A 26,011-nucleotide genomic window follows, 5' to 3' on the forward strand; every position below is an offset into this window, starting at 1 on the left:
CCAACCCCAACCCCAACCCCAACCCCAACCCCAACCCCAACCCCAACCCCAACCCCAACCCCAACCCCAACCCCAACCCCCTGTTTTTAGGAATAGAAAAATCAAATAAATATCAATCTCTTTTTGTAATTGCTGTAATTGGATGTCTTCACCAGCCTTGCTCTATATACCTTCTCGACCTTGTCCTTTGTGTAATGGTTAGGTTGTCATTCCATGATATGGGCTATTCTTCAATTTTGGAAACTTCTTGTGTCTTTCTGGTTGGTCTATAAAGGTTAAGGCCGAATTTCTCCTTGTAGATTGTATTAGATCTAATGATGAACTCATCATATTCCTCAGTGTCTTATAAATTGGAACAGGGATATATCTTGTTAAAATTACCTTTGAAAACTGCCTAATGCCGGTCCTTCATTTTGATCTCGTCTCCATCTTTTCTTATCCGATTGAGCCATACCCTCCAGCTACCATTTCAAATATATTTTGACAAGTTCTGACTTTAGAGTATGGTCAAGTTGTGTGTCTGTGACTAATGAGGGGTTTTGATTGACTTCAAGCAAAAAGGCTATTTTTTGTCATTAGCATAATATCGAAGCCTAAGAGCTGGAAGCATGAATTTGGATCGTTCTTTCGGCATTGATTGTAGGCATTTTGCATAGCGGGTAGGCCACTTATGATTGTCTTTATTATGATTTGCCAATCTTCGACATTAATGAAGAATACTCTTCGTTTTTGAAAACTGAAGAAATAAGCCGCTTATGGCCTTAATTTTGGTTATGTTCGTCCACTTTGAAATTAGTGTTGAGCTTGTTGATGGCATAGTTGGTCAAATGGCTGAAATAATTGTCCAAATTGTATCGTTTGGCTTCTAAAATTCTATATAAAAAAGTTCTACTCTAAGTTGCAAAGCGAGCAATTCCATCATTGTAGATGTAAACTCTCAAAGGACTGATACAAGTTATCAGCGCATACACCCTGAGATCAAATTTTAGTCCATCGATCAGATAAGGATTCATGATGTATTCCTGAACAACTTCATTACTGCATTTATCCAACTTGTTAGGATTATCTATTAAGTAAATCCCTTGTCCTTGGCAACCATTCTCAGGCTTGCAGATATATATCTTTCCTCTTGTGTGTTTCTTCATCAATTTTTAATGATCGCTGGGCAGCATCCATGTCTCTGGGTAAAAGCTATAATCCTTCATCAAAGATTCGATACTTTGGGAAAATAATTTTTGAGTGAATTCAAGTTGATTGCCATTTTGTTCTTGCGCGTAATTTGGGTGATTTCGGGAATGTGGTTGATCCTGGTTGTTTGCTGCTAGCTCCTAATATCTTTGATGGTCAATGCGTGGTCGGTCCACAAGAGGTTGTACATTCCTGAGCTATTTGATACTCCATTCTCAGTGCAATTTCCTTTATGATTGGGTATTTGGTGTCTATATAGATGGAACTGCATTATGGTATTGTACTGGTACGATTGATATTGATGACTTTTTTATTATTTTTGATGGAGATGAGGATGTGGTTGTGGGATCTGTTGAGCAGGTTCATGGCTGGGTGGGTGCGTTTAGTAAAATTAATAAATATAACATACTTTAATTGATTTTATTGTAAGGAATACATATCACGTCAAAATGCCTTGAATTGAGGAGAGGCCTCAGGAAGACGCTACTCCCCATCATCCTCAGGGAATAAGTTGCGAAAAGGATCCTGTCTCTATACGTTTGACTGGTGTTGGCCTTGGGAAGGTTCTAATGAACATTTTTGAGGGTGTTTCCTTGGATGATTCGTATGGATGTTGGAAGAGTGCCGGCTTTTGGTACTTTTTATGGTATTTTCTTTCTTGTTGCCTGTTCCTGCAAACTCTAATCAGTCCATAGCTCCATCAATTTATTCTAAAAGGCTTTTATCTTGATATTGAGGCTCTTGATATCGTAGGCGGTTGCACTTTATATGACAGTATCCATTTGTTCGATTTTTTGCATGAGGATGTTGATCTTGTATCCATATGCTTCCATGCCTGTCTGGTATTCCCTCTCTTCCACTTTTTCTACCACTGATGTGATATTTTCCTGGATGTCATCCCAGGCTTCATTCAAATCACTCATGCACTGTCTCGCATCTACGTATATTTCCTAGCAATTTTGAATGTTTCTTTGCTACTATTCTTAAGATCGTTGAGATGATCTCTTCTCATTTTTTCTATGGTTTCTATTTGCTCATCGTAAAAATCGTTTAACAGTTTCTCCTGTTGGCAATAATGTTCCTTCATTACTCTTAGATCTTTTTCTTGTATTAGTTTTAAGCGTCGATGATTTCTTCCATTAATCTTGTGAGCTATTGGTACCGCTTGTTGTTGGCGTAGCCTGGGAGGTGAGGTATAACCTTTTGCCGTTTGTTTGGTGCGAAGACAGCAGGAGGGCATTGATTCTATTGACGGTGAAGCCTTGACTGGCTGCCTGCGTAGCACAGATGCCGCAATAGTACATATCCTCATCCTCGATGTGGATGATATACTCTGCCTTCTTATTTTTGTGACTTTAGTTTGAGCAAAAGTATTCCCTGGTGCGATCTGTCTCTGCTTCATTCTTGGCTTCTGGCAGGGACGGCAGGAGCTATATTCCTCGGCGAGCGAGCAGGGCTAATCATTGGTTTTCTCGGATTGACCTGAATATTGGGCGAGCTGTATATTTCTATGTTTACATGTTCCTTTCGATTTTATTATGATCTTGGTATTGGTTGGTGAAGTAATTATTGGCGAGATTGGCGAAGGGGGGGTTTCTGGGGGAGACCATGCGGTTGGGCTGGTTGTGGGTGATGAAGTTGTCCAACTCGTTGTTGCGACGCTGGCTCAGCATTGTTCGTTAATTATAATCGATTATTTTAGTATTGTTATAGTGGGAATTCAACATTAATTCTCTTTGTTCGCTTTATTGCACCAATTCTATCAATAATCTGAGAATTTCCCAAAAATTCATCATAAATCTCTCATTAAAATCAATAAACTAAACCATATAACCAAACCGCCTCATCCGTTTCTATCCTAGCCCTTAAATCTTGGCAAATGAATGATTAGATGTTCTGAATAGGCAGTTAAGGTGATATTGTGCGGGTGTGGTAAGAAGCAGAAGTGGCCGAGTGGTCTAAGGCGGTAGATTTAGGCTCTATTCCGAAAGGGCGTGGGTTCAAACCCCACCTTCTGCATTTTTTAAATAACAATCCATATCCTTCATCATCACAATCCCTCCACCAGTATCTTCGTCAGCTTGAACGCATCGTCTCTTGCACTCTTGTTGAAGTATCTCGAATCTTGGTTGCAGAAAGCGTGGTTGGCCCCCTCGTGAATCCTTCATTAGATCATTGTACACTACTGAGATCGGATAGTTGTTTCTTTTGCAATCGTCCATTAGTCTCTTTGCTGATTCTGCATCCGAAAATCCTTGTAGGGGGTCCAGACCACCGAAATGGGCAATAACGTTGGCAGTTATCTTGTCCAGGCGGAAGATGTTGAGGTCGGGAATCCCATAGAATACTCCTCCCGCTTTCCAGCCTTGCAGCCTTGACAAAGCGGCGAAGGTGAGGGCTCCTCCCATGCAGAACCCAACTACGCTTACACTTTGGCTGTTGGCTGTAAAGTGGTCCTTGATCTTGGAGAGGTCGTCTAGAGCCTTCTCCCAGTTGAGGTTGCTCATCTTGTGGCCTGCTTCCTGAATGTGAATCCCCATACCTCTGCACTGTTGGCGGCTTCCCCGCGGTAGAGATCGGGCACGAAGACCCTAATGTTGTCATTGGAGAATATCTCAGCAGTCTTTGTGATGCTTTCATTGAATCCCCACCACTCGTGGATCATGACCACGTATGCATGCTCTACTTGAGATCAGCATTTTTTGTCAAATAGCCCTCGATAAGAGGCTAGGAGTTAATCTTGAAGTTTCTTAGGCCAGTGCTGGTGACTGAAGGTTTCAGGGAGGAATGATCAAGGGAAAACCTTTGAAGGGATCTGTATAAATATCTCATTTTATATCATTGAATGATCGATTCGATAAATCATCCATGCCTCAAGTGCGCCACCGTACCCCATTACCTTAATAATTATTATGTTTCCCGAAAACGAGGGCAATGACGATGAGCCCAAATTTTAATTTGGAGAATAGCTCGAAGAGGAAGTGACAGACTACAGTCACGTCACCAAGCACCCCTACGTCACTAAGATCTTCTGCTGGATCGGTACACTTTCTCTAACTCAGAGTAGGGCGACACTAAGCAAGTGATCAATTTCTTCAATACCTTCCCGCATCTGATCAACGAATTCTACACGCCGAACAATTGGAACCCCTTCATGTACGCGGTGCGATACGGCAACATGTAGCTAATCGAATACTTCTCCGAGAAGAAGATGAACATCAATGTCAACTCTATCTTCAGCCACGTCTCCATGATCCACTCTGCAGTCTACTCCGGAGAGATCAAGATCCTCAAACACGTGCTCAATGTCATGAAGTGCTCACCCAACCCGCCCAATAGCGATACCTCTCCTCTCAAGATTGCCATGAAGATTGGAAACTCGAAAATGGTAGAAATGCTCATCTGCAAAGGCGCCTACTACGTCTTCGGAGACGTCTACAACAATATCGAGCCTAAGGTCGCCCAATCTAACGAAGAGAGTAGCAAGTACGTATCCTTGCTGACCGGAAAGGACATTATGAACAACGCCGTGGTGGAGGACAATACTATCAAGGATTGCCCCATCAAGGAGACCCTCAGGTGGGCCAGGATCCGCCAAATCATGCATCTCAGGAAAAGCGCTCTCAGATACACAAGCGAAAATGTCGCAGAGTCCAAGTTTGACGGCATGGCTAGGATCCTCTCCAACGATAGCCACTTCAATCTGATACTCAAAATGGCCATCGGAAATGGTGACTCTATCACAAAGAGCACAGAAGTTGCGGAGGAGCCAAAAGAGAAGGAGGAGAAGAATAAGGACATCAAAGAGCAGAGATAGAAGAGTAAGCCTTGATATCTTCATCATCAACCACTAACACCCATAGGGATATTGTCTATACTTCACCTAATGCGATGGTATTGTGGGGTGGTGCTAAAATTGAAAAAATGATCACATTTTCAATCTTTAACATCCTCGATGAGAACAGTAGACTTTATTATCTTCGCTTTTAGTATTTCCTGCACTAGCTATACCCCCGCCAGCATGTTCTTTTTTGTCTCCTTCAGCAGTGCCTGGTAGTGCTCAATGGTGGAGGATTTCGAATACTCCTACCTGCAGTATGGACAGTTCTAAATAGGAAATGCTTTACTCTTTGCTTCTTGAACCATTATACCAAGCAGTGAGAATGGAAGAGATGGCGACAGTATGTCACCTTCATGAGATCGACCGCCTCCACAGGACACAAGCAAATGACGCAATCTCTATCAAAGTTTTGCTGCTAGTTCGATTTGTTGAGGTTCATTGAGGAGGATTAGAGTTCTTGGAAGCCGAGACGGCAGCTAACGGAAGGGAAATAGACCTATATCTACTAAGCTGAGAGCATGTTTTGCTGGATCTGGGCCTGTCTCTGCAGGATCGCTGAAGAATTTGGGTGGATTATCTGGTTGGGACTCCGGATTCGCTTTATGATGAAGCAGGCAGCAACGATCAAAGCTATTAGCAATAGTCCGCCTAGCACTCCCAGCACAATCACCAGGATATTGACGGTTGATTGAGTAGTATAAATGATATTCAGGTTGGCGTTGTTAGCAGGGAGAGTGTTATGATTGAATATGCCGACAGACACATCTAAGCCACCGCTATTGATGTTTACCTCGAAGACTTGTGCGGGAGTATCGATGGGATACCTAGCCACTGAGCCAGGATTGTAGACATAGTTGACGAATCCTGCGATTTCGTCAGAAAAGAACTTAAATTGGATGAATAGCTCTAAATTTGGCTGATCGCTGGTGTACTGCAGGTTGATTTGGCTGCTGGAGCTGGGGATGGTGAAAGTGGCATAGGTGTTAGAATTCACCATCATATTGAATTGCGAATTGTTGGAGAGAGTGTTTCCACTGGTAGTACAATACGCTCCATATTTGCTTGGCGAGAGGCAACTGGAGCAAAATTGAGTCAAAGGATTCATTACGCCGAAAGCTGAGCAATAGGAGGTTAGGACTGATTTTTAGTTCACTGTGATGGTCCAACTAAACGTTAACCCAACTGTTTTATCGAAAACGATGACAGTGATATATACATTGCTTCCCGCTGACAATCCTCCGAGCTGGATGGTTTGCGGTTTTCCCTTATTGGCGTTTTCTATATCGTACCTGGGGTTATTGACAGGATTGGCATGGAGGTAGTAGTTGAAATTCATGGAATAGTTAGTACTGATGGTATTGAGGACCATGAGTGCGGAGTAGGCTTGCTTTGAGTTGAAGGGAGTGATGGTAAATACTGCTTCGCAAATGGTGTTTACTCCTCCGACGAAGGGATGTGTATAGGTGGGATTGGATATTGCTGAAGGATTCTGTATGGTGGATAAATTACATTTGTGCCAGTGTAGGTGGTGGCTGCATGGGTGGCATGGACGAGAAACAGGATTATTGGCCAAGCGGAAGCTATCATAATGATTTTATTGATATTGTCTAATGAAATATTATATTGGCAGTTTTGGAAAACCACTACATCTCATCTATTTTGGTACATTATATTCCTTCCTTTTGGATATGCGTTCGGTGGGCTTATTTATCCTTCGGAGTATAATTTTAAAACTAACTGAACTGTCGTTATATGAGCAAGGAATAAATCGATAGGATCCTCAATGCGGATCTCTCCTATATTGACCACTCCATCGACGCAAAGATCAGCAACATAGAGGAAATCTCGGGAAAACTATCGGAAAAATCTAATTTTTTGAGTCAGTTTCAGATGATGCTGCAAAAATAGCTAGGCAAGATTAAAAACGCCCCACACGTACCAGCATAGGTATAAGTGGAGGCTAAATGCCAACCAGTTGTTTAGGAAGTATAAGCTAAAATAGAGGAGAAGGAGGAGATGGAGAATAATATTGTCGTATCTGAGATTAGTTAGGAACATAACTAAGAGTGCGAAATAGGAGAATAGGCCATATCTCATCACTCAGTCTCACCATAAACAGAAAAGCAACGATAGCCATACGATATAAAGTAAATTTTGGCCCAACTGGAGGCAGTTCGAATGTAGATGGGCGAATTCAGGCTGCTCAACACGTTCCTGAAGGAGTAAATAAGAGTATAGATTGAATACTTCAAGACAATCATCACCAAAACAGCATAATCATCATTCTTAGAGGCCATCTCAGCAATGAAGCAAAAATACTAACTGTAAATCAAATAATTGAAATCCTAAAATACCCAATTAAAAGCATCAAATTAGAAATACCAAACATCCCACAACTCCTTCGCAGATTTGACCTTCTTCAAACTTAATTAGCAAAATTCCCTCAATATGACCCAGAGATTGCAGTAGTATTAAGTGCCAAAGATCAATACTCCAGTTCCCAAAAATATAGCAGCTAATACAGTCATAAACAGTTCAGAGTGGAAGACTTACCGATTGAACTTCAATGAAGATGCGCCACTCTCGAAACCAATACAAAAGGAAAAGTCATCAGCCAAATAACCCTAAAGTTACGTCTTGCCATCAATAAAGACTCTAACTGTGGGCATCCCTCCTATCAAAAATGGATTTGGAGTTCTGAAATCGGGAAACGAGATAATTTACAAGGGCATGTGGAAGGACGGCAAGTTCGATGGAAGTGGCAGGCTGGTTTGGGACGAATATTGCTATGAGGGGAATTTCGCGAAGGGCTGCTTCGAAGGCCACGGTCGGCTTCAGATCAAAGAGATGGTGTACGTGGGGAAGTTTCAAGCCAACAAGGCCTATGGAGAGGGGACCCTGGAGACCAATAGCAAGAAGATCATGGGAATGTGGGAAAATAATACTCTTATTCGTATGTTTTGATTTATATCTATCTATCACGATCAACTTCACCAAATGACTGTTTTTAGCATAGTGACTGTGGATAAGTGAGATTACCATGTAAAAATTGTTATATATCATTCATCGACGATTCTGGCTGAACGCAGCTACTATTTTGATGATATCCTTGATGTTTTTTTCTGGACTGCCTTACTTGGAGAGGGCGATGTAGATGTAGATATCGGCGATATCGTTGATGGACACTCCGATCTGGTGGCACTGGGTGTAGAGATAAAAGAAACGCAGCTGTTTCTTGCTCACCATGAATGGGTAGATCCTCAGCAGCCACATCACCTCGACCATCTGGTCGAAGTTGTATCCATTCCCCACGTCTCCCCTTATGCATCCCTCGTGCAGGATCTCCAGCTTCTCCTTGAACCGGTAAACCTTCATCTGCTTCAATATGTAATTCCTGTGCTTTTGGCTAAATAGCAGACTGTTTACTATAGGTTCCACTAGGGAGGGAGGTAGAGTTGCGGTTGGCTTAGCACCTTGCTGGCGAGCAGCTTCCTGATGTCTGATATGAATTTTTCCCCCTATTTCAGACTGAGTAGATGCAGTATCTCCAAGAAGTAGAACTCGCTTATTTCGTTGTTGGCGATGATCTGCATGACCTTCTCATTGTGCCTGTACTCTATCCCAAAGCTTTCAAAGCAGCTCTACAGTTTCTCCCTGCTGATGTATTTGAACATTTTGTTGAGGTCCTCACTGTCGCTGTTGGCGTAGCGCAGGAACAGACGATGGATGCACTGGCTGGTCTTGCTGACTTCGTCCTCCTTAGAGTTGAGGATCAGTTGGGAGGCATGTCCCATGAGGTTGCGGATCACCAGGCTATTCTCTGCCTCTTTGGTCCGGAGCAGGCTTCCCTCCACTTCAAGCGCGTTCTTAAAGTATTGAAAGGTTCGCTGGTGGTGCACGTATTTCCTTCTGTAGAAAGCGCCCTAGTTGCGGCACTTCTCAGGCATGCGCAGGTGCTTCGGATTGAGGCCTTTGAACTTGGCAGGAATGGTAGACTCCTGCTCTTCGGCATTAGCCTCCTGTCTTCGCACGAAATTAAGTCTCTCCATTAGAAGGGACTCGTCGAAGAGCCGCTATCTTGCCTTGTCGTCCCGGAGGATGCTCTCGATTATCCTTTCACTGTCTTAAGGCATGCTTACTCGTTGACGTGCTTGCTGGATTAGGTGAGCATCCGCATTTTCTTTTCCGTGACGAACTCCTTCAAAGTGATTGCTTTTCCCCGTCTTTTTGCGGTGTCTGTATTGGCTACTGTCCTCCTGCGAAAGTCCTCGCTGTCCCTTCTCTTCTTGGAATAGTTGAGCAGTCTTTCTAAATGAATGAGTATGTACCGTAGTTGTAGAAGTTTTCGGAGGTGCGTCTTTCGAGGACAGTATGACGTGGGATCGATTGCCCGTGCGTGCTGCGTATGACATTCTTCTCAAACATGCTCTCCTCCTTCATGGAATCGAGGAGCATCTTGCACTCCTTGAGGGGGGTATCGTCGGGGATGGCCATCAGTTTGGAGAAGGCGGTTTCGGGATTGGCGTCCTCTCCGTCTGCTGATATGTAGGATGCAGATCGGTTCATGGTCATTGACTGCAGCATGGTTGGCTATTGATAACAAAATTATTTAAGTAACTTCTATATTTTATTGATAAACACATTTAATCGTCTCAGCCGAGAAGGCCTTCAGCTTTGATTCCTCTAATATCATTTGTTATATTTCTAGATGGGTATGGTGACTGGAATAAGTCTAGGCGCTTACCGCCTCTAATCATTTATAGCAGTTAATAATACGAATTCGGATGGGAAACCTCATCGCTAACAACGAAATCTCAATCTCCATCGACAAGCCCGCCTCCAAGCTCTTCGACTTCCACAAGGCCGCCTCCTCCCTCCTCAAGGAGCCGCTCCAATACCCCTCCTTCATCAAGAATACCCAAACCCATGCCATCTAGTATGCTCAGAGGTGCAGGTTTGCAGACAGGGAGTACGAGATCGACTACAAGAAGCTGGAAGATGGCCATGAGATTGTTTTTAGAAGGCAAATGAACACCAAGAACACCATATGGCGAGCCCTTTCTCCTGGCCAGCGAGTCACACTAGTGGAGGGTAGTGTGATCCGGTTAGCCGAGCGGGAGTTCGTCATCAAAAAGATTTGCCAAAGCTTTAGCGATATCGACGGACTGCACGACCACTTGCGAACTCTATCGGACCTCGACCAAGCAGACAACATCAACCTAGCCGGCTCCTTCATGCGAATCCACCAGTCGCCGCCTCTCAAGCGGAGCAAAATGATGCCAAAGATGGAGTCAGTTTCTTCGATAAACCTCGACCAGGAGGGGGAATTCTGCAGGGTGTGCTTTGGTAGGGAGGGAGGGGATCGCAACCCGCTTCTAAGTCTGTGCAAATGCGCTGGGTCGGTGAAGAACATCCACTATCTGTGCCTGAAGAGGTGGATCAGCACAAAGTCCAAGCATCTCTCCACCGGCACTTACGAATACTATGAATACGATCTCAGCTGTGACCTCTGCAAGCAAAAGATAGACAAGGTTATCCATCACAATGGCAAGAGATACATCGTCTACAGCTAGAGCTTGCTTCATCCGCCCTATGTTGTCATGGCATACCGCAGTGATAATAGCAATCTCGTGCGGGAATTCATCATCAACTTCGACCACCAGAGCAGCATCACTTTGGGCAAGAACAAGGATTGTGACATTATCCTGCAGGAAAAGTTCATCAGTGGTCAGCACTGCGATCTCATTTACGAGAAGAACACTCTTTACGTTAAGAACTTGAACCCAACTTTCGGGACCTTTGTGAATTTCACATAGGCAGCCATAACCAGCAACGAAAATAGCATCAGTCTGATGGTCAACAACCACCTCATCAAGCTCCAGAACGAATCCTACCACTGTTTCACCAACGACCTCATAAAGGTGCGGCTGGAGGATGCTGAGGGAGTGGCTGATTGATACTTCTACTTTATTGTGTGATATCACCGAGTGGTATGGCTGATGTTGTTTATGGGTATGGGGATGATTGAGGAGTGCAGATCATAGGTTGATGCACTTGTTAAAAGAGCATTCGAGGAGGGCCTGTGCGGGTGCGTTATCTCCTAGGCACTTCTGGAGGCATCCGAGACTGTTCATGGTGCAGCTGAACATGCACTTGCCCATAGAGACCACGCAATCGTCGTTGCAGCCGGCGAGCTACTGTGCGCACTCCTGCTTGAGGCAGATCTGCTGGGCGAGAGTGAAGGTCAGCAGAAGGAACGCCATCATCAACTTTCCGAGAGAAACAGCCATCGTAAGATATGAATTATTATTGATGAACGCATCAAATCTATCATAATCAAATCAAAAGGGATTGCTTGGGTGGGACAAGGAGGTTTTTGCTTTTTAGGATTTTCAAAAAATAGGCATCATCGAAAAGGAAAGAAGTGGCTTGATTTAAGCGAAAATTTGGAATATGGATGATCCAAAGGCAAAGAATCTATAGGAATGCATGGAATCCCAAAATAATTGCATGAAAACTCACCATTTTTCAAACATCTTAGAATCCAAATATAACCAATCATTTCAAGCTGCCACGCATCCATACCTACTCCACATCTCCATTCCTCTACACCCCTCCACCATTCTTCCCCTCTTTCCTCTCCCTTGCCAAATGGGCGGGAAAGGTTGATTCGTCTTTTTTCGATATATAAATGGAGGTATGGAAGTTTAAATGTAAAAATTTTGTTGAGGGTTTCTATTTAATTTAAATCGTATCATGACTGCCAACACCAGAGAGGAGCATCTCTACATGGCCAAGATCACCGAGCAGACTGAGCGCTTCGAGGACATGCTCGACGCCATGAACAAGGTCGTCGCCGCCAATGCCGACCTCACCGTCGAGGAGCGCAACCTTCTCTCCGTTGCCTACAAGAACACCATCGGATCTCGCAGGACCGCCTGGCGCGCCCTCTCCTCCATCGAGAAGAAGGAAGAGCAGAAGGGATCCAAGAACATCGGCCTCCTCCGCGGCTACAAGCCAAGATTGAGGCAGAGCTCAACAAGTACTGCAATGAGATCCTCAACCTCATCGACAGCCAGCTCCTCGCCAAGGCCTCCAACGCCGAAGCCACCGTCTTCTACTTCAAGATGAAGGGAGATTACTACAGATATATCTCCGAATACACCTCAGGAGCTGATCACAAAAAGGCCGGTGACAATGCCCACACTGCCTACACGTCCGCCACCGAGAAGGCTGAGAAGGATCTCAAGAGCACCCACCCCATCAGACTGGTCTTGCCCTCAACTACTCCGTTTTCCACTATGAGGTGAAGAACGATCCCAGCAAAGCCTGCCAGCTGGCCAAGCAAGCCTTCGACGATGCCATCGCCGACATCGACCAGATCGAGGAGGACCAATACAAGGATGCCACCACCATCATGCAGCTGATCAGGGACAACCTCACTCTCTGGACCTCTGAGCTCGAGGAAGACGGAGACAAGTGAGCCAGTGATTCATATCACCTATATACAAAGTCAAATATCATGAAAATATTTAATATCATTATCTTTTCTGCTCTTGGAGGGCAGGATCGTAATTTATTGTCTTTTTTATCATCATCTTCTATTCATCCATAAAGGAAAGGTCCTCTAAGTGCAAAATATCCAAAAATGATACCAATTTACAATCTCTTAATTCCTTCACCTAATTTTATGTTTGAATATTGATAGCTTAATTTGAAATGAATGATGGTATGCCCCACATCAAAATCACTTGGTCTTATAAGCAATGAATTTCTTTCTGAGTTCAGCCTGTTCGTTGCCCTTCCACCTCTTCAGCAGTTCTGAATTCTTGGCCAGCAGGTCGTCTTCCTCGGGTGACCACTCCACGCTTCTATCCCCGGAGAGCAGGCGGTTGAGTGCGATGAGGTCGCCGGAGACCACGTTCAGCTTCTGTAGCAGGGACGCAGTGGTGGTCTTGTACTCCTTGGCCAGTACGGACACGAGCACTGCCATTTCCTCGCTTGTTAGCTCCTCTGATGATCGACCCTTATCCATTATTATTATACCGGGCATTCATATTCAAATTTATATCCCCGACCAAACACACAGCACGTCCAAAGCAAATGAAGATAGATGCAGACTTTTTAGTGGAGAAGATCAATCAGCCGGTGGAGTTGCAGCACTTTAAGTTTCGGACCAGTTATAGAGTTCTACTCTTGAGAGTGATCGGTGGTTATTCTTTTTGCACCTATACGCCTTATTCTTGGATGGATCGAAGGTCCTTCAGTTTCTCCCTTGTGGATTCTACGAATTCCTATTCTTTTTTGCGTTCCTGCAGAAGTAGATCCAGGATCTCGTCGAAGAGCTCACTCACCTTCTTGCCTGACTTCGCCGACACTTCGAAGTGCTTCAACTTCAGCGCATTTGCAGTCTACTATCCCTCCTCGCGCGAAACCTTCCTGCGTGAGTGCGAATGTACCTGCGTGGGTGAGCAGCTACCTTGCGGCGGTGAGGTCTATCTTATTTCCCACGAGCACTCCTGGCGCCTCCTGGTGCTCCCGGAAGAGCTTCTGCCACATCTTGACGTTTTCGAGGGTGCTGGGACGAGTGACATCGTAGACGAAGACTGCGCATTGAGCGTTCTTGAGGTAGGTGGGGATGAGACTGCGGTAACGCTACTGGCCAGCTGTGTCCCACATCTGCATACGGTACACCTGTCCCCCTCTCGATACGTCTCGCACGTTGAAGTCTATTCCTACTGTTGACTGCGTAACCGGCAGCGTACATTGTGGGACTCGTCGAAACGATTGGTAGTGTAGCGATCGATGATGGAGCTCTTTCCTACTCCCTGGTCCCCTAAGAATACGATTCGCATCTTCACAGCATTGCGGGCAGTATTTGACGAAGTTATACTCATCAAAAGATAATACTGTCCAATCCATCTAAACTCTCTTTCTTTCTCTGCCAAAAATGTGGGTGGTTGTGGGTTGGGGCGATTTTAAATGGAAGGTAATTCTTTGATTATAAAGCTTATATGAGTGAGGGCCTGTTCACCTGTGTCAATTGCCAATTGCAGTTCAGCGTTGAACTTTAGTACAAGGAGCACTACAAATCGGAACATCACCGATACAACGTCAAACGTAAACTTATCGGCCTCCCGCCTCTATCATTTAATGATTACATCCTACGTACAAATACTCCCATCAAGAGTTCCAGACAGAACTTTCATCTAAATCTCAGAGTCAGGCCGAGATATACTGCGAGGTGTGTTCTAAGAAGTTCATGTCTCCTCAAACCTACAAGCAGCACATTAACTCTCAGAAGCACAAGCTGAACCGCAAGTTGCTGCTCGCTGGCGGGAAGGACCACAGTGAGACCTCCTCCCTTTCATAGTTCTAGGTCATCGGTCCCTAGAGCCACCCCTGTCTCTTCTGCACTGCTCCCAGGAACGAAAACACCTCTGGGAACAGCACTGCTTCCCGCCCTTCCGCGACGAGTGCAACAACCTCGAGGGACTGATTGCCCACGTGGAGGAAATGGTCAAGAAGGGACAGTGCGTCTACTGCTAGCTGGAGTTCGGAAGCGAGGACAGCGCCAAACAGCACATGGCCGATGTGGGACACGCCAGGCTTGACCTCGACAACTTCGCCCCCTTCGAGCCCTTCTACATGTGGAAGGTCAGTGAGTCCGAAGAGGAGAAGAGGAAGCAACTCAGGAAATAGAGCTTCTGAGAGATGAGTCGGCCTAGTTCAGCCTGCTCCACCAAGAAACGCTGCAGTCCCTGGAGGAGAAGCGTCTCAAGAGGATCAAGCTGACCCCCACTGGCGCCATCATCAACGGGAAGGAGGTGGGCTACCGCGCATACCGCCTTTACTACAAGCAGCACCTCGGTCGCAACATCGAGACTGCTCCTCGCGAGCACCAGAAGGCCCTTCCTGCTTCCTAGCACTGGACAAGAGCGTGATCCCTAGCAAGCCTTTCTTCCAGACCATCGTTTCCAACCACAACCATCGCTGATCGCCAATCCATCATAATTGCACTTGTATTGCATTGATTATATGAAATTGTTCGTGGTGGAGGAGGAGGGCGGCGAGTTCGACAAGCTCACGGGAGAGGTGACCACTCTCATGATCAGCATCTGCTAGCGATTGCTCCGCAGGCCTAAGGTGGAGCTGGTCCACACTGCGCTGTTCCTGCTGCATTGCCAGGCGAAAGTGGTATCGTATCACTCCTTCGACCGCTTCATGTACGCCTGTGCAGCCATCCTCGTCGCATCCAAATTGACCGAAAATATCGATTTTTACCCCATTCATTTGCTGAAGGCTCTACGCACCATCCTCAGGGAAAAAAGAGGATTGCCTGAAGCAGCGAGGAGGATGAGGAGGAACAGGCGAAACTGAAGCAGCTCAGCAAGAAGCTCTTCTAGGCGGAAGTGACAGTGATGATCAACGTGGGATTCGACTTCGATATCGAATTGGCTCTGTATTGGCTGCAGGAGTGGACGAGGGGGATTGGCGACAGCCACGTGATCAAAAAGACCGAGGAGACGCTGACTTCACTCTACCAGACGAGCACTGTGCTTTACTTCGAGCCTCAACTGATTGCGCTGGCTGCCCTCTCCATCGTCATGAAGAACGAAGGCATCAATCCCGCCCTTTGCAGTTGGGACAAAGCGATCATCGGCAAGATGCAGGAAGCTGAGGAGAGCATTAAGGAAGTGAAGGACATGTATTTGGCAAGGAAAAGGTATATGTACAATTGATGTATCTGCAATACTATTGTCACCTACAATCGACAGTTAATCATTTCCTTTGCCAACCAACTTCCATTTGTACCATTCTTGGACAAAAAAGTATCTTCGTTGGGATTTCTTTTTGGCCATAATTCCTATTCTTCTATCTCTTATCATCAATAATCATTAAAACCCATCCCCAATTAATCATACCTCATATATCTCAAACACTTTTTATCATAAAATCTCCATTTCTTTCCATTTTCCACCTATTTTTCCTTTCTTCGGTATTGCTTCGCAAAGAGTGGGTGATTGCAGTTGATTATTCTTATAATCAGAAGCTAACAATATCGAAAGATGATCATTTCCAACCAGTAGGTGGCCGTCTACTTCAAGATGGTCCGCAACCTCACCGCCTACACCTCCGGACGCTTCGCCCTCAGAATCGCCCTCTCAGCCAACCATCAATCCCGCATCCTCTCGGCCACTCCCGTCAATGTCATCGAAAAAGAACCGGCAAGACCTGACAACCGAACCGAGTTCGATGACCAGTTCTTCCTCACCAGAGCCTTTCCCCTCAAATCTGGCGCGCATGTACCAACAACACCACTCAGGTAGAACTGCAAGAGGTCTTTCTGTTCAAGTTCGACGAACCGGTAGAAGAACTAGAACAGCCGAGAGTGCTTACGCTTCAGGTTGAACTCGTCCAGGTCGACCATGGAAAACAGAAAGTTGTGGGCGTCTACGAGGAGCAGCAGTCTCCTCAGTCCTTCACTAGTACCTTGAAGTCGACTTCTACGAAGCTGCTCCCTGCCAAATCGTCGGCTCGCTCCACCGCTGCCTCTATAAGTTTGGATTCACCAGCGAGGAAGAAGCAGTCGATTTGCGCGGGTTTTGTGAAAGGCATTGGAAAACGAATGCCTAGGAAGTGCTAGATTTCCTGGAGAGCGAAAGCACCCGCAGTTATAAGGCCATTGCTTAAAGCTACAGCATCATCACCAAAAGAGAAGTGGAAATCAGCTGTGCCAAGCGCAACCAGAAGAAGACTTACTTGAAAGTGGTCAAGGATGTTGCTGAAAGACCCACATAGCTCACCTAGGGAGATGAGGAAACTGTTGCTGATCAGCAGTGTCGTCGTAGGAAAAGAATATTCTCCACTACTCGCGAGCATCGGCTATAACGGTATCAAAGCTCATAGCTTTACTTGCATGAAACTGCTCAGAAAATCTACTCGATTTGGCGCGAACTTCTAGGAGCACTCTTCAGCAGAGAAGGCGAGGCATTTGTTGCCGAAAGAGCGAAAAGGCACCTGGCTCGACTGAGGGAAAAGCTGGTGAGTCTATTGCCAGCTTTAAGGGCAGCTGGGACGTTGATGTTACTCTGGCGAAGAGAACCTTCGCAACCAACTTGCTCACCAGCTTCGAAGCCAGGACAAGGACTATTTCTCAGACCTACATCCCTCAAATCCGCTTCCACACATCGCCAATCAGGCCTTTTTCAGCAATCTCCGTCCCATCATCTTCTAGGAAAAAGCAGTCATTCCTAATGCCGCCGAAGAAGAGCCTCCTAGCGAAATTTTAGTCTTTTTGGTGCATGGTCTAGGAGCATGCAGACTGGATATGGAGAAAATAAAGGTATAGCTGAAGCGTTATTTCGACGGGAAGGTGAGAGTCTATACATCTTCCTCCAACGAAGGCAGGACTGAGGGTGACATCGATTCCATGGGCATGCGCTTAGCTGCAGAAATAGATTACGAATTATCCAAACATGCCCAAATCCCCAAAATCTGCCTACTCGGCCACTCAATGGGCGGCCTCATCATCCGCAGCGCCCTTCCCCGCCTCGAAAAGTACAAGCAGTACTTTCACTCGCTCATCACCCTCTCCTCTCCGCATCTTGGCTATGCCTACTCTGCCTCAAAACTAGTAGATGCCGGCCTGTGGTTCCTCAACGCCATGAAGAAGTGTACCTCCATCCTGCAGATGACCATGCAGGACCATGAACAGCCAGAGGAAACTTTCCTCTATAAACTTGCCCAGAAACCTGGCTTGAGTGGTTCAAAAAAGTGGTCTTTTTGGCTTCTCACCAGGATCTCTATGTGCCTTACTACTCTGCACGAGTTCAAAAACACGAAGAAAGCACTCTCGACTGCCGCAAGCAAGTGCCGAAGGGTCTCACATACTGCCAAATGGTCGACAATCTTCTCGCAAAAGTCGTGGCTCTATCACTCGTCTCAATGTCAATTTCTGCATTCCCGAACAGTACATTTTTCTTTACGTAGAAACTTAGACAACCTGATTGGCAGAGCAGCGCACATAAGTTTCATCACCAACCTGTAGATGGTGAGGGCGTTGGTGATTGCAGGCCACCACTACTTCTTCTGATCCAATTTTCATTGAGTGCCCCATATTCACTATCACCATAATAGTCTATCATTGAATCATTAATAAAATAGTCCAACATCATTCAGCCTGGCTGCTGCTGCCTGTAATTTAGGTTCTTCCTTTGCCGATTCATATCAGAGTCCACTATTTCATCATCGAAAATTGCCTAGTACTCGCGCTATACTTCATTTTTGCTCTCTTTTTGCTGCTCGCGAGCAAGGACAACATCAGACATGATTTTTCTTTGGTCCTGAGAGCTTCGAATTCTCCTTGGATAGTGGAAGAAGTTTTTGGAGCTGCGGTTGAAGCCAAGCGGGATGCGACCAAGCTCACCGTCGTACCTGTTTTGCGGACATCGAAAATTTTGAAGCTTTAGCGGTTCTGAATGAGCCAGATGTTGTCGGCTTCCTGTGTTGCCTTACTGTTCCGTAAATGGAGTGTATGCCAATATCTTATCCGTCTTATGTTTTACGAGGATGGATGACGATTACCACATGAACATTGTACTTATACTGATATCCCGAAGTTTTGCCATTAGGGTGTCCTGCAGTTCGAACTTCTTGAAGCCTCGCCCTGCTCTGAGAGCAAGAATTGAAGCGTATCGATGACGACCACATGCACGTTGTGCTTCTAGATTGAGTATACGATTGTAGAGAGATCTTGTCGATTGAGTGGGATCCGTAGAAGTCCATGAAATGAAGAGGAAGTTTGGAAAATTTATCAGCAAAGTAGTCGTATTTCTCCAAGTGCTTGTCCAAGCGCAGATCTGCGTACTGGTAGAGCATGGAAGTGATTAGGATTTAATTCCTGATTTAGAAACTGCCCCAAAGCACAGTGATATCCTTCTTGCAAAGGTCTAGCGTCATCTGACTGAGGAAAGTTGTCTTGCCGCTACCAGTAGGCCCTGACATGATGGTTAGTTCTCCCATGCGTAGGCCCTTCACTACTTTGTTGAAGAATGGGAACCAAGAGACTTCACCCCATTGTTTTCTTCAGTTTTGTTTAGCTTGAAAAGATAGCATCACGCATGTGACTAAAGCTCAAAAGACTGCTGTCAGGATAGTCCTCGCCTTGAATATAAGTTCGCTGATGCGTTCAGGATCCTTCTGTAGGAAATCATTAGCATCCTTCAATTTAAAGGTATGCTTGACCACTGCAGTCCTGTCCACTCCTAGCTTTTCCACCATTTTTCCAGTGTTGAGTGTCCTGCGTCGTCATTATCCATCCACAGGACTATCTTTTCAAAGCGTTTAAGATATGGGAGGATAGATTCAGGCAGGCTAGTAGCTCCATTAGGAAGTGAAAGGGCAGGCGTGCCGGTCTGCTGGTATACAGCCATGGCATCAAATTATCCTTCAGTGATGACAATTGTATTATCAGAGTCTTTGACAAGGTTGAGTCCGAAGAAACCCCTTTGGCTTCCAGCTGGTAGCTGCCTCATATATTTTTTGTTCTCTTTCCCAGAGCCACGCACTTTTACCTTCACGATTTCACACCAATTGTTGTTGTAGTGGCAATTAGGGGACTGGCGCTTGAACTCATCGAACATCAGCTTTTTCTGCTCATCAGCTTGGAGCTCCTTATACGATGGGAAGTATATGCACTTCACTTGAGTCTTGCTCCCATCTGCATCGATGAATTCCTCTACGCCTGCGCCGAGGTTATAGTCTGCGATTGTTTTATCGTTGAAGCCTCGAGAATGCAAGTATTATACTACGTCTTGTACTCTTCCTTTTGCAGGTTAGAGCGGTATAGGAAAAATTCCGTATCTGTCATCTTGATGTCCTTGTTATCCTTGTTGCCATTCCCACCGGAAGGGGCAAAGGTATCTTATAGATGTTCAAAATTTTCGAACATCTCCTGCGTGAATCCTAGACCCGCTCTCTGAATTGCAGCCAGGTTCCCTTGGAGCTGCACCTGAAACAGTGGTAGTAACCATACTCTTTTTGAATGTTGAGAACGTAGAGATTGCTGCGATCGTTGTGATGTGGCTTAGAGCAAAAGGGACAGTATTTTACCTTGTAGACGTTGGGTGCGTCCAGATACTACAACTGGTGGCGTTTAGAAACTCTTAGACTGCCGCTTTGGGCTTGGAGGACTTGAAAGGCACAGCGATACTAACGAAACCAAATCCTATCGTCCGAAGAAGGCCAGTGTGGGTTTTGTTTTGCCTCTAGATGCAAGGTAGGAAGGCCTTTACGGGAATCCTGCTTCCTTTAAGACTTAGCTAAAAGCTTGATGAAAATTCCTCGTAATCTTGCGAAGTGCAATTTGCATCCGAATTATTTTTAATTCAATCAAATTCAAAATGGCGGAATTTCGGATTTGCGTTGCATCAACATTTTGATATGGCTCACCTGCCATAATAATTAGTCCCTTGCATATAAATGTCGGTTATTTATGATGCAAAATTAGTGTATTGCTTTATGATTTCATCCGAAAATTAAATTTTTATATCGATTATCATCCGAGATCATCACTACCCCTCTCGATGTTCGTCAATATATGATCTTCCTCCTCTACATGATCCAATCCCTCTTCTACGGTTTCTACGTATCCCTTCCCCTCACCTACACCAAATCCCTGACTACCAAACACTGAGCATCTTCGCAGCTGCTGGTCTTCCATACAGCTTCAAGTTCCTCATGGGTAAAATCCCTTTCATCAAGCTCCCTTCCTCGAACGTTTCTACATCAAAGCTACGGCAAGCGAAAGACTTGGATCATTTTCAGTCTGATACTGATGGCCATCATGAGCCTCCTCCTAGGGGCAGTCGCAGGGAAAAATAAGTATCAATTCTATGCTGCAATCTTATTGATGCTTTCAATCTGGGCATCAGCTCTCAAGGATGTAAGCACCGATGCGTTAGCTGTAGAGTCAATCTAGAGCGTATCAACAGTATCGACTATTTCGATGACGGCTGAACAAATAGGTAAAACAGTAGCCCTATCAATATTCTTGCGCTGATATCAAAGGGATACTGGTCATATTTTGGCATTAATCATGCCATAATGTCAGCTTAGACCTTTCTCAGGGGGTGCTATATTTATCTTCGCAGCAGTGATAGCCATCCACTTTTTATTTGAAGAAAGCCTCTAACGCAGAAATAGGAATAGAAATAACAGTCCTTGTGGGAAATCCTTACTACTATAACATTTTGTAATGCCTAGGTTGAACTCTGCCGCATCAGTCTACTTTTGCTGCTAAGTTAGCACGGAGCAACATATTATTGGAGCTCGTTTTAATACTAATTCATCAGAATAACTTAATATAGAGATAGACTTTAATGTTTATGAGCGATTTCTGCATCATTCCATCCTCATAGCTTGTTACTTCATCGGTAAGGCCCTCGACAATAGCAACATATACAAGTATTACTTCATAATCTTCGCATCTAAAGTTTTAGTGTGCTTTTTTGGGTATTGCTTTAACGCCAAGCAAACAACATCCATCCTGTTTTCACTTTTATGATCAAGCTGACTTCTTCTATCAACTACTATTTGAAAAATTGCATCATAAACTCAGCATCAAAAGGATTCAACGCATCACTTACAGTCACTGCATTGTTGAGTATGGCCAATTTAGGAGGAATTCCACCGTCCAAAATGAAGTAATTTATATGTTAGGTTACGATCGAGCAATACGCTTAGGCTTGTGATTGCATTTATTACGGTTGGATGCACTCCGTTGCAATTCGTGGATCAAGAGAGGTGATAAATCTATCGAGCTCAAGGAATAGTGATTAATATTCAGATTAGATTGATTATGAATGATTATGCTATAAATAGAGTTATAATGGCACGCAAAGCCTTCACCCCCGCCTCAACCATAATAATAATCAATCTTATTTCATGCTTTGCGATGGCTTGCTACATCCCAATTGTATTTGATTGCCAAAACATTCAAACCGGTTGCGATGGAGCCGATGTAGTTGCTTCATATCCTACCACTATCTACAATTGCTCGACTGCCTTATTGCTTTCAGCAAAATAACTGGACATTCAAGGATATTTTACTTCGCTTTCTCTCATCGGCGATAATGTCACCGTTTCCAACCTCACCATCCTGGACGATGTGAATATAAATGGTACTTTTGCTTATAAGTAGTCAGCCAAAGCCTGTCGATTAGTAACGTTCATGTGGGAGGAATGCTTTGGTGAACTCAAACTCAAGCCTAGCCTGTAACGAGCATTAATGATGCTAATGTGACAGCTGAGAAGATTATAATGATTGGTTCAGACGCATTCCTCATCAATAAGTCGACTCTGCTGACTAACTGGAATCTATGCCTTTATGAAAGCATCAGCATCATCTCAGAAACCAACATGATTCAAGCTATGGTCAATGGAAGTAACGTCATAGGTCTCAGTACGCTCAACTTCTCCATTCTCATAACCGCCAATAAAACAATCACTTTGATAGAATCAGACATCACAACTGTCTCTATCGGGATGATTGCTGATACCAACATTACGCTCAGTATGAGCAATATTAACACCACTGCTCAATCCTGAAGGCAAACACAGGTCAAGGAAGAGGAGCAATCATCCAGTAAACAATGCCAACTGCACATCAGGCAGTTCAGCTGTGGTATGGATCAATGTCCAACTCCTCTCTTTGTGTAGATGTCATCCAATATTTCCTCTTCCTCAGCCACTCGTTTCCATATATCAGCAAAGGACCCTATCTCTCCACTGGCTCAGGAGGCTACGGTTGAACATTGGAAAAGACGGGAAAGGGCAGGCGGAGGATGTCTACATCTTCTCTAAAGATGTTGTCCACATGGCTTCTTCAAACGTTTAAGCAAGTGGTGGAAACGTTGATCCTTCAGTCAACTTGAGCGCTGGCTCTGGTGGCACCATATACATCACGTCTCGAAGAGTGGAAGGCTTAGGAGTGAATAATATCACAGCTAGTGGAGGCAATAGCTCGAATAACAAGGGAGCAGGTGGTGGCGGCTTGTTAAGTTTTCATACTAGACTATAAGCCAAGATCTTAGCTATTCTCTTTGGGTGAACATTAACCAGGGCGTCCAGGACAACATTCCAAACATAAGCATCTAATCCAATGGCATTTTCTACGGTCCGTTGTGCGAGGGCGGAAATTAGGCATATTAATGAACTGCATCTCATGCAACAGTTCCACTTTTAGCACTCTTGGCGATCCTACCTGCCGTCCATGTCCCAACTCACAATAATTCGACACAAACGAAGACTTTCAAAACAAGTCCCTGATTTCTCACTGCTTTGCCACCAAGAAATAGACAAATTTTCTTTAGCTGATATCTGCTGGATAGATTGATGTGTTCTATATTGGACTATATCTCATCGCGCTTGTCTTCTTTACGATTATAGGACTTATCCTGAAGAAGAAGATAAAGAAGGAAAAACTGCTATCAGGTGAGAGTTCAAGCTGTAAGACGTTCAGAAAGACATTTAAAAGGCTAAAATGCTAACTCTCTAGCTCAGGAAATCGAAAGATATCAAGCCCATTGAGCTAATGTATCACGTTCATCGTATCAGTTGCTTTGGCTCCAATTCTGAAACATCACCATGGGTCTTCCATCGTTCCCTCCTGCTGAAGTGAGACAATACGTTCTTCCTCAGGTCTACTGCAATTTCGCTGAAAACTTCAACAAAACGGCAAGGTGGACAAGCAAGTAATACTGGTTTACCACATTGGCTTCAGCAGTCTACCCAGTATACTGGTATTATTTGGACAAGATCAAGAAGAAAAAATATAAAAAATTACACTCCTGCTAGAACATGCCATCGATTATAACCTTATCAATAACTATGACTCTGAAGATAGGAGCATAGTCACTATAAAATTCTCTAAGAACAAGGATTACACCAACTGTACCTTGATTTCTTCGTCTATTAACGTGCAGATCTCAAATATTTCACGCTTAGTTCCCTTATATCCTTTATCTATCAGGAGAAGGCAATTTTTTGAGACCATTCTACCTGTAAGAGGGTGATATTTTCTTCAGACTCATGTTTTATGTGGTTAATAGGGATTCCTTCGTTCGCAGGAGCAAATCGACGAGAAGAAGCAACTTTTCAGCAATATGATGAGTCAGAAAAGAAACAGAAAAACAACTATGAGCTCAATAGGTTCCTTAGAAAGCTTAATACTTTAGCTGCACTCTTGACCTCTCCTCATCCAACAAGGATATCATATAAGTCCTATGGAACTTGGTCAAATTTATATAAAAATGGAATCAAGAATTCTTCAATAAAGTAGCGGTGCAGCTGGACCTGGTCATCTTCATGTCTCGACTCATGAACAAGACAGTCATCGACAATCAGATCCAAATCCTAACCAAAAAGTAGCATTTTTTATATCTTTAGAGATAAGAATCAATTTTAAGCCAACATTCTCGAAAAGATAGAGGAAATTTCAAACTGGTAGGAGTCAAGCATAAAAATAGGATTATTTGTTTATAATCCATAGCAGTAAGTCCCAAAATAAGATGAAATTCGCAGGTCATTGCTGGAATAGAGCGAAATAATATTGCTTTCCAATGAGGATCAAGAATAAACTTTAGAAAATCGTTGCTGGTATCCCTCAACACGAAATAAAAGAAAAATTTCATAAAAAGATCATTGCTTTGATTGTGAAAGGTATTCGCTTGGCAAGATATTTATGATGAGTCACAAGAACACCAAATACGATGAATACTCCATAAAGTTCCTCCAAAGCTTCTTCATTCTCTTGCAGGCCATGCTAGTGTTTATTTGGTCGATAAAGATATAAATTCCTTATGTTTTGTCAACATCGCTATGCCATTCATCGGAATAATTTGGTTCATAAGCGATTCCTACGGTTTTGGTAAACTATACCTAATTTTCAACACAATGACTTTCATCAACTAAATAGTGACCCTCATTACATACTCGAGCATAGAAACCGTCATTTTGGACCGAAAAAAAATACTGATATGCTTGCCGTAAAGAGCATCATTTGCACGCTGATCAACATCCTTATCATCATACTGATGATGTTCTTAGGGAATAGAGCCATCACCCAAAGCAAAAAATTAAGTTAAAAAAGAACGATATCAATAAGCCGCTTAAATTCGAATGATATATGCATCACTCTAACAAAAAATCTATTGCATTATTAATAAAAAGACTTGAGTTGTCATATGGTAGATATCAATCAAGCTGGGTATATTACATCGTGGAGTCTCGTGAATATTTGGTCTCTTTTATCCAATTCGCTTACCCAACTATCAGTCACAAGGGTATTGCTCATAGCTCCATTAGTCTTTCCTTTCGGATTCTTGGCCGTATTGAAACCGGAGGTGAATATGTAGTTGTGGCTTCCTGTGATGGAGTTGCTATTTCCGATGATGAGGTTTTTGTTTCCACGAACTGCATTCGATGATCCGATGACCACGTCGTTGTATTGGGAGAGTTAGTTGCTGATATCTTGAAGCTTTTCGTTCACACGGTCAGTGTTTCTCTTGACATTGAGAGGATTTTCAGTGGGTTTTCCATAGTTGTTCATGAGGTCCACTTCCCATACATTGAGGGCGACTTGCGCCTTCAGAAGGGCAAGCCTGTCGACGGGGACACCTGGGATGTAGATGAGAGCCGATAGGATGGGATTGCAGAGGAGGAAGATAGCCAACAAAGCGTGGAACATCTTTATGCTAGATTTAGAAATTTTTCTAATAGAAAGCAGTTATTAAATGCATAAATATTTAAAAATCGAATCCTAAGCCATATTTAATAATTCCGTATTCGAAATTATCTCACATATTAAAAATTGATTTTGGGGTTGGGGTTGGGGTTGGGGTTGGGGTTGGGGTTGGGGTTGGGGTTGGGGTTGGGGTTGGGGTTGGGGTTGGGGTTGGGGTTGGGTTGGGGTTGGGGTTG

The 26,011-nt window shown here is 44.2% G+C and overlaps 1 protein-coding gene, 1 non-coding gene and 1 pseudogene across 2 annotated transcripts; 2 read left to right on the plus strand and 1 right to left on the minus strand.

Annotated features, from left to right (window-relative positions):
- Positions 1 to 3,127: 3,127 nt before the first annotated feature.
- TRNAL-UAG (transfer RNA leucine (anticodon UAG)) lies at positions 3,128 to 3,207 on the plus strand. The gene has a single exon. It is a non-coding gene; the product is annotated as a tRNA-Leu (tRNA).
- On the minus strand, positions 3,189 to 3,728 carry LOC116268260 (uncharacterized). The gene has a single exon (XM_031649981.1). The coding sequence runs from the start codon at positions 3,726 to 3,728 to the stop codon at positions 3,189 to 3,191; it is 540 nt and encodes a 179-aa protein (XP_031505841.1).
- An 8,057-nt stretch (positions 3,729 to 11,785) lies between these two features.
- LOC116268259 (14-3-3-like protein GF14 epsilon) lies at positions 11,786 to 12,512 on the plus strand (annotated as a pseudogene).
- The last annotated feature ends 13,499 nt before the right edge of the window (positions 12,513 to 26,011 follow it).

Source organism: Nymphaea colorata, unplaced genomic scaffold (genome assembly GCF_008831285.2).
Source record: "Nymphaea colorata isolate Beijing-Zhang1983 unplaced genomic scaffold, ASM883128v2 scaffold0168, whole genome shotgun sequence".
Lineage (NCBI taxonomy): Eukaryota > Viridiplantae > Streptophyta > Magnoliopsida > Nymphaeales > Nymphaeaceae > Nymphaea > Nymphaea colorata.